Here is a 9497-nt window from a genome sequence, read left to right as displayed (position 1 = left end):
TGTGAGAACATACACAGTTGCGGAAGAGCAACTTTTTGAGTTTACTGAATTAGACCTTTTTTTGATTAGGCCAGGGAATCCTCATGGACACCCACCTCCTCGGAAAAGGAATCGTCAGACTATTAGTGACTAAACCTAACAGCAGCGACGTGCAACAGCCATCGCCAATGTTGGCTGGGACATACACACCTACATCAATACTTGTACGTAAAGACCTACGTACTTCAGAAAAACCATCACCCCATCTAATTTATTATAACAACACAAGGCTTTAACAATCATAAATTGAATACAAACATCGACTCAATAACATCAGTTTAAACCAAACAACATAAAACCCGAACTATCTCAGTCTCAAACCTTGAACCACGCCAAATAAATGCGGGCAATATCTGTACATATTCCGTCGATTTGCTGCAAAATATTCTCATTATCAGCTCAGTGGCATCCTGTGGATTATTTCTCAGTTATCACTGGTATCCGGTGAGGACTGCAAACGTTAGCAGACCACAATCGTGTCGGGTCCTACGAGGATCGGGTTAGCATGTTGCTTTTTATATATTTAGTGGCTCTAGTCAGTGTTCATGGACAAGATTTTGCATGTGAGTATTGTTTGAATTATATGTTGGAAAGCCATATTATCCATAAGGCACTTTAGGCCAGTGAATAGGGGCCCACTATAACCAGGGGCCCACCACCAAAGTAGGAATCTAAAAAATGTTCGTTAATTTTTCAACTGAATGAAAATAAATTGAACCCAGGGTAGGGATGCTGGATAACAGCTTTGCTAAATCAATTTTTTGCCCATTCGTTCTTCCAGAGGGTCCCAATCTAATAGAGAAATAGTAATTAATCAATTTGTTAAGATGAATATAATCCTGGGGTTTTTAGTTTATATGGCATCGAAGTTACATTTTTATGAAGCCCATGGTGACTTTATAATAGTGTTTCAAGTCCTCTGAAGTGTTTAAGGCAAGGTTTAATTCTTGCAAGCAAGAGTCACGTCACGGCAGTGAAACTACTCGTAGTTGCCCATATTCGTTCACTGTTGGACATTGGCCTCCCCAATTGCACGCCATCAAGATCTTCTACTGCTCGCATCCCAAGTACCTACTTATGCTTAATTATTACCCAGAAATTGCAATAAGACTAAACATTTACTACCGGATGTAATATTATTACCTATGGCCACACTAAAAAGTACGTTTTTCTTCATCCTATTGATTTAGATCAGATCAGATTAGATAGCATTGATACAATTCTTGACGGACAAAGGCCGTCCATTAGCATAGTGAAAGTCCTTTTATATGCAAGTTGCCGTACGTGCTTCAGATAAAGATTTTATGCCTTGTTATATAATTTTATCTATGTTGGAGCAGACAAGTTATTTGTTTAGGTGTAACGGCAATATTTGCTGATGTATTCGAACCTGTTTTGTTAGGGCAAATATTTGGATAACCTAGAAGTCTTGTGTCGACAGCAATATGATTGACTCTTGTTACTCAGACGTCCTTGTCAAGCAATATTTTTTTTAAGTTACTTAATTATATCTATTACTTTTTCTAAAAAATAAAAACGGAATCGTTTTACTAACTACTCCTTAGGTTGGGAATGAACATAGTATCCTATGTCCCATACCAATTCAGCGACAAAAATTGCACAAAAATTCAGCGAAATTTTTGTACTGTTTGGGCATGAAGAGACAACAAGCATACATAAATACACACACCTACATAGTCTCACATTTATATTATTCTTCTTTTTTACTTATTAATATTTATTTTCAGCGTCACTAGTAGACCCGACATGGCAAGACATCATTGCTCAAGGCGGGATGCACATCGGTGGCGGACGCGCCAAGCGATTCATAGCTATCGACCAAAACCAGGTAACTTATGCAGCAGTTGCCGGCGACTTCGTCCGCGTAGTTAGAAGATAGAAGCCATGACACCTTGAGTAACTAATATTTTTGAAATAAATTATAGCCTATGTTCTTTCTCAACAGTGAAAGAATTTTTTAAATCGGAGAAGTAGTTTCGAAGCCTATTCGTGTCAAACAAAGAAACAAACGATGAAATATTTCCACTTTATAATATTAGTGTAGGCAAGTATTAATACATAATTAAGCCTGAGAGTGTAGGTGTGTAAGCAAAAATTAAATTGTGAATGTACAGTAATTAAAGAGAATTAACGGCTTTCCTGTCCTTGCAAAACCCACGGCTGATGATATAAGTGTCATAATCAAAAGCGATTAAGAAATTTGAAGAGCAAATAAAGTGTTGAGTATAAAGAATATAGTTGGATTAGTCAGCTTTGCATGGTTGTCAAAGAGGATAAAAAAGCTTCAGAAAAAAAGAAGAAAGTTTAGGTTAGCGCGTGCGCTTTTAGTTTTTATGTTTAGTTTTAGCTATTTTGGGAATTCAAGTCCAATTCTTTGAAATTATCAAGAACCTATACGCTGAAAACCGTTGTCTTTTTTTTAGGCAACTGCGTATTACTCCACAAAATTGACATTATACGATAGAGTCCTACTGTCAGACGGGATCGGAATTATAATACGAGCAAATAGTTAAAAATAGGTTCTTGAACAATTTCTACCAAAGAGTAAAAAATACCATTTATATAAAACAGGACCCGATACAAATAATTCGTCGATAGCATGCATGCTAAGGACTCTGTTTTTAATTCCAAAAGTTAATCGTTCCTTTGTCACGCTCAAGAAACAATAGCAAAAAATGCGTGCATTTGTGTATTAATAAGTCCCTTAGTAATAGTACTACAAAAAGTATTGAAAAAAACTTTGTTTAAGATATGGCATCTGGGAATTTTATTTAAACATTATTGCTTTCATAGCTTATTGCTAACAATTCATATAGTAAATTATTTTGCTTGAGGTTACATAAAGGGTTATAGCCGCCGTGGGGACAACCAACAAGCGGTTTGCCAAAGGTGATTAAAAAGATACTAAATTTGTCTTTTGTTGTCTTTTGTTGTAACGTTACGTGAAAAAAAAAGAGTATTTTTCTTATAGTTAGCAATCGTAATTAGTCGTAATAAATACTTACTTAATGCATTTATTATGCATCGGAGAAAAAATGAGTTTATACCTAAATACATTTCATTTCTAGCATGCAGTAACTTTTTTAATAGATAATATTAGGTAAATTATATGATTTTTTTTTTTAATTTGAAAAGATCAATTTATGTAAAAACAATTCAAGGGTGAGTCGCGGCACTGAGGGTTCAGTACCTAGACATGTTATTTGCTGTTTTATCTTCCACAAAAATACATCAACTGTGAAAATTCATCATCAAATCACTGTTTATAAAATACAACCTGCATGCACACAGACAGCGGCGAGTCAGTAATAGGGTTCCGTATTTACTCTTCGGGTGCGGAACCCTAAAAATATCAACTACTTGCCTCATAAAACCAGCTACAGACAAACTGCATCGTTAAATTTATAATACCAGTCGATCAATGAATACCAGTCAATAAAAATGATATTCTACTGTAAAGTTGAAATAACAAATAGTTTCGCACTTTACTACTTATCACATGATAGTTAAATTGACCGTTTCTATAACCTTTTCTAAGGTTATGTCTACACTGGCATTAAACGTCGAATCGAGACCCGTTTTTGTAAAAGGAAATGTACTATTAACAAATTTGAATCACTGATTTTCAACCATGCTAGCAGCAGCAGCAAATTAAAAGAAACGTATGGAATTGTCTACACGTTATTTTTTTCAAGTTCATTTCAAATGATTTGACGATTCAGATCAAATTATAATAAAAAAAATACTGTGGATTTATGTAAAATCATATAAATGTGAATACTAAGCTCTTGCTAAATATCGACTAAGGCCCAATTTTTCAATCGTCAGATAACTTTTATTTGAGGAATAAATATGGCCGTTTGACATATTTTCTATGCAAAAGATGTCAAAACGTCAAACATATTCGTCGAATAAAAGTTATCTGGCGAGTGAAAATTGATTATATTTTTTTGTCCGTCATCAAATAAGCTTAAAATTTAATCAATATTTCAGTTGTATAGAGTTTACTCTACACTGTAGAGTACCTTAACAGTGTGACAATGTTGCGCCGGCGCCGTGCCTACAGAATGTTTAGCAACTGATTCCGGGGCCGACGTCATTACACTTGTAAAACATGCGCAATTAGGCTTTATTTCCCTGACTAACAAGTGTGTAAGTAGCTTGGATACACAGTAATTCAATAGAAAGCAAAATATGTAGGAGTGAAATGGTTCTTTCAAAATCGATGTGACGGAGAAATTGTTATAGTATCTGCCTATAACAATTTCTACGTATGTAGGTATGCGAAGGAAACTTTTTTCGATTCTGTGGTTTTGAAACTTTAAGGGTAGGCCTTAAAGAAGAAGTGTTCGATCGAGCACACGTTATAATTCAGGCAGGTTGCATATGATGTTACATTTAAAAATAACGATAAAAACACACGTTTCGTTCATCAAAACATTCTTCACAATAAATAACTATTCACCGTTTTAAATTCAGTCATCTACCATTAATGAGAAAAAGATTAATAAGTTACATATTCTTGTGAAATCTGCCGCTCTTTGTTACAATTCAATGAATTGCCATTAAGATAACGAAAACCGTATTATTTAATTACATAGTTATTGAGATAATTAATACGCCATTTAAATCATCTTGAAAGGGGTTAATTATATGTAAAAAACTGCGATAAGAAAAAAAACGTTTTACCGACAAAAGCAAAACTAGAATCATATTTATTTTACCTATAACATATACGCTATCACAAAAAGTTAAATTTTGTGGAATTCAAAAATTTTATCTCTAGTCCTCAATAAAATTGTAATAAGGAATTTTAGTAATGTCCATTAATATCTTACACAAAGCGTATTGTTCAGTGAATGTTTTTTCTAAATAAAAAAATAGTCATAAAAACAATTGAATAACTAGTCACTTCATTATGAATCAGTACATAGGTAATTCTTATTTCCTACTAGTGAATCAGATATACTACATAAATGGTACTTAAATAACAAACACGACTCCCATGTTTCTAGTTAAATTTTATGTCTAACGAGTTTCCTTTGTCTACTTTAAAATGTTTTCTCTAAACTCATCGTTTATCAAGTTTTAATGCCACCGAAATATGGAATCTGAAATATTCTACATAGACTTTTTCTGTTATGTTGTAGGTCGTCACACAAGATTTTCAAATAAAGTTTTTAAGCAAATAGTTTTAATTTGATTGTGTACCTACATCAAAAATATTCAACAGTTTAACTCTTTCACAAATGGCACCATCTATCATTAAATTTTTCATTTGGTTCAATTTATATAGTAAGCCATTTAATCAAGACAGAAAATCAACATAAACATCTGTACATAACACAAAGTCTTATCGAGAGATGCTCAAGATTTTGCGCCAACTGCACATACTTGAGAGAATGCACTGTGGCTTAATTAACTAAACACTCACTTAGAATATGTTAGTATTTGAGCACACCTCGCACTTACATGGCGCACGTCACGATTTTATCATTAACTGCTAATACAAGACGCCTAATGATCTTAAAACGAGATAAAATTATGTTGTAACGACATGCTTTCTTATGAGTATAGAAGAATAATTTTAACATTGTAGTTTAACGATATAACTGTATTCTATTTCATTGCTTTATATTTTGGTATAGGCATTGAGCCGTAAGGTACGCGCTTAATAAATTTCTAACGACGCTTAAATGGGGTGTAAGTCCACGCTACAACTTAGCAAGACTATAGTCCGGTATAGACTTTGATCATCGGAAATAGCGGCAAACAGCGGTATGTAATAACTGAGGACCTAAGTTTGTCCCAAGCGAATCCTCATTGTATGTAAAAAAGATGGTACTCAATTCAGTCATAACCAAAATCCAATACACATCCAAAAACTAGTCGCATGATACTTATGCTATTAGCATATAAAACAATTCTTGTACCTCAGGCTAACGTAGCTCACCAAGAATGCGTGCTGCCAAACGGTCAGAACGGGCGCTGCCGGCACCTCCGTCACTGCGTCCAGGATGAGTTCCGATCTGACTTCATTAAGTTCATGGAGTACGTCTGCATCATCAACCATGAGTAAGTGTATCTTCTTTATCACGTATATGCACCGAAGAAATAATAACTTTGGGGAAACATAGGCACTTCCAATCACTAGATACACCAATTATTTACTGTGAACTTGGAGAAATAATATTTTAGCAGACACGTTTTTTCGGCTAGTGGTCACCTGTATACTGACTGGATGACTGGTCTGTGTCATGTCAGTGTCTGCCACTACCCTCAATTTAGCTTAGGGATTTTCAATTTGTTGGCACTTTTCAGCAGTTCCTATGTGATCACGATATATGTACCTACATCAGTTATTAGTATACTATATCGGTTAGTTGTCTGTAAATTAATTAAGCAATTAACCAATGTAATTTTACTAGATTCTTAAGTGATTTTCTCTCTCTCTTCAAATTGATTTTAGTTCATATTAATTTATCTTCATCAACTAAGGTCTGTTGGAGCATGTTGCCCCGAAAAGTCTGCGCTCAGCGGAGCCGAGGGGTTGGCAGGCGATTTACCCGCTACCGCACCAAAAGAGGAAAAGTATGAGGCAATCATGAAAGTCACCAGGGCTGAGACTAGAGGTTTGTATAGGTTTTTTTTTATTCTCATAAATTAAGGGAGAAATAATAGGAAAGCTCTATTTCTTCTCATTTGTTCTTGGAAAAAGTACAATTAATTGTAAAGTATTTCTTAGATACTACCTACGAAATTAAGACAATAGATTTGTGACTTCGGCATGCTTTCTAAACTGCTATCAAACGCAAAGTCAATTCTGAACTATGTAAATCATCATCATCATCATTATCAGCCTATCGCAGTCCACTGCTGGACTTCAGTATGTCAATGTAAACTATGTAACTATCAACTATGTAAATCACGATACAATATTCACATTTGAAGGTTGCGGTCTAAGTACTCGCCAGCAGAGCCGCGTGTTGGGAGCCAGGCCGGCCAACCCTCGGGAGTGGCCGTGGATGGCATCCGTTACTCCTGAGGGCTTCGAGCAGTACTGCGGCGGAGTACTCATCACTGACCGTCATGTGCTTACCGCTGCTCATTGTACAAGGAGGTAATATACTACTAAACTACCCAAGGACTTATCAAAGTGCAATGTATGTAATGTAAAAGTCATAGGACCATGATAAACCATAAAAACAAATCTATGAAGAACTTTTGTCTAGGTTTCCTTTGCATAGCATGTCTCTTAGGTTATTATTTTAATCTTACAGTTTTTATTTTATTTGCAGAAAGGTTTTCTATGCAGTTTAGCGTTTAATTTTCTGACTCAGTGTTTGCATTATGCCTAAAGTACTAAATATCAAGACAAAGATTAGAATTCGAAAACTTACTTTAAAAGATTTTTTAAAAAGCTTATCCTTTCATCCAGGTGGAAAGCAGAAGAACTCCTAGTCCGATTAGGCGAATACGACTTCAGGCGAAGCAACGACTCAAGGACGTACAATTTCAAGGTGTCCGAAATTCGTCAGCACGAGGCTTTCGAAATTGCCAACTACAAGAATGACATCGCCATCTTGAAACTGGACAGGCCAGCCATCTTCAACACCTATGTATGGCCCATCTGCCTTCCACCACTCAATCTTCCACTTACCGACGAACCAGCTATTGTCATTGGTAAATATTGAATTTTCTCGCTATTTGAAAAGTGAAAAGGTACTTAACACACTCTGGGCAAATGTCGCGTCCATCGAAATTGCCTTATTAGCAGTGATGCATTTGGTAGCTGATAAATGTGTGATAATAATATCAGGAAACAGTTGTATGTGGTTGGGAGAATATTGATGTAAACACTAGAAATGCCTGTTTGTTAGAGAAGTTAGTAAGAAATTTATAGGCAAAACTGTGCTTTCCTGTCTTTGCAATGATTATTTTATGCGATATTTATATTCTTTCCGCTAAATCTTTCCAAACCTTCGTGCACCGTGCCACGTCATGTCAGCAAACTGCGATATTTGTCTATTAATTCCACAGTCTACATAATCTAAGTATATTTTAGAATGAAATAAATTAGAACCTACTTTTTCCGCTCAGAACGCAAGTATTTTCAATAATGTTGTGAATTAGCTAATACTTTCTGATCTTCATCCAGGCTGGGGCACTCAATTCTACGGCGGTCCTCACAGTACGGTGCTCATGGAGGTGTCAGTTCCGGTGTGGGACCACGACGTGTGTGCTGCGTCCTTCAGCGAGAGCATCTTCAATGATACCATCTGCGCTGGAGGACGTGAGGGCGGCAAGGATGCTTGCCAGGTATGTTAGGATAGAGAAGTAGAATTTTGTGTATGTTTGTTACGTCTTTGCGACAGGCTAAACTAGTACACTGTATAGCATTATACTAGTTTAGCCTGGACGAACTGATAGCGTTTTTACTAAGTTACTTATCATTTATTTATGAGACTACGGAGAACAAAAATGTTTCTTTGTTCTTTCTGATTCGTCAGAGGTGAGCGTAAACTACAGTTATTAGAAACTTGAAATTATAATCTCCAAACAATTAAAAATCTCTACATCTCTTCTCTAGGTTTAATAAAACAGTGTGGGCCATGAGCCCCGAAGTGTAGCCAGTCAAATAATAGTATTTTTTTTAACTCTTGTAGGGTGACAGCGGTGGACCACTTATGTACCAAATGGAGAGCGGCCGATGGACAGTGATCGGTGTAGTGTCGTGGGGCTTGCGTTGTGGGGAACCGAACCACCCCGGAATCTACGCCAGAGTCGACAGATACCTAGGCTGGATCGCAAGGAACGCACGTTTCTAAGAGGTACGAAGAAGTACGGGAGGGTTTTGATACAAATTTGGATAAAATACAATGAATAATTAAAGAAATTAGCTGTTTTATTTTCCGGTTCAAGTATTTTAGGCTGTAGTGTTGTGTGCACCATGACACAATGTGGAAGCGAGACATTAGTTTGCACTGTGCGTTTTACTTTTACAGAAATACGCACAAAGCAGACTAATGGTGATTACGAAACTTATGGAACTATATATATGGATCTATATATTAACGATGATTCAATTAGTTCTATCACAGTAATGGAATCACCTATTAATGTGATCTGTGCTTAAGATGTAGCACGTATAGTCAATAAAGATTCTGGTTAAGTTGTCGGTTACGGCTATGATAGCTATCCGAATATGGGTATGGCTGAAGCAGTGGCGTAGCGAGGGGGGGCGGAGGGGCGGCTCTATCAGGAGGGCGGCAAAATTGAGAAAAGGCGGCAAATAATCATGTAATATTTCGACCTTTTTTTAGAATTTTGGGCGCCAAGGTGTGAATCCGCTCCGGGCGACGGTGACCCAAGCTACGCCACTGGGCTGAAGTGTTAATAAAGAATTACATTGTTGTGTTGTCCTACGTACATCTTGA

General features: G+C 36.3%; 1 protein-coding gene across 1 annotated transcript; it reads left to right on the top strand.

Annotated features, from left to right (window-relative positions):
* The first annotated feature begins 475 nt into the window (after positions 1-475).
* On the top strand, positions 476-9083 carry LOC113499426 (venom protease-like). The gene is made up of 8 exons (XM_026879906.1): positions 476-602; positions 1788-1888; positions 5999-6135; positions 6559-6692; positions 7012-7180; positions 7499-7743; positions 8219-8379; positions 8727-9083. The coding sequence occupies exons 1-8, from the start codon at positions 545-547 to the stop codon at positions 8886-8888; spliced, it is 1167 nt and encodes a 388-aa protein (XP_026735707.1). The 5' UTR covers positions 476-544; the 3' UTR covers positions 8889-9083.
* Positions 9084-9497: the final 414 nt, after the last annotated feature.

This window comes from Trichoplusia ni, chromosome 12 (genome assembly GCF_003590095.1).
Source record: "Trichoplusia ni isolate ovarian cell line Hi5 chromosome 12, tn1, whole genome shotgun sequence".
NCBI classification, from domain to species: Eukaryota; Metazoa; Arthropoda; class Insecta; order Lepidoptera; family Noctuidae; genus Trichoplusia; species Trichoplusia ni.
This window is presented reverse-complemented; position numbering and strand designations above follow the sequence as displayed.

Coding starts and splice junctions, on each gene's coding strand:
- LOC113499426 (XM_026879906.1), top strand. CDS start 545: ATGTTGCTTTTTATATATTTAGTGGCTCTAGTCAGTGTTCATGGACAA. Junction 603..1,787: donor TCATGGACAAGATTTTGCAT/GTGAGTATTGTT, acceptor ATTTATTTTCAG/CGTCACTAGTAGACCCGACA. Junction 8,380..8,726: donor GCGGCAAGGATGCTTGCCAG/GTATGTTAGGAT, acceptor TAACTCTTGTAG/GGTGACAGCGGTGGACCACT.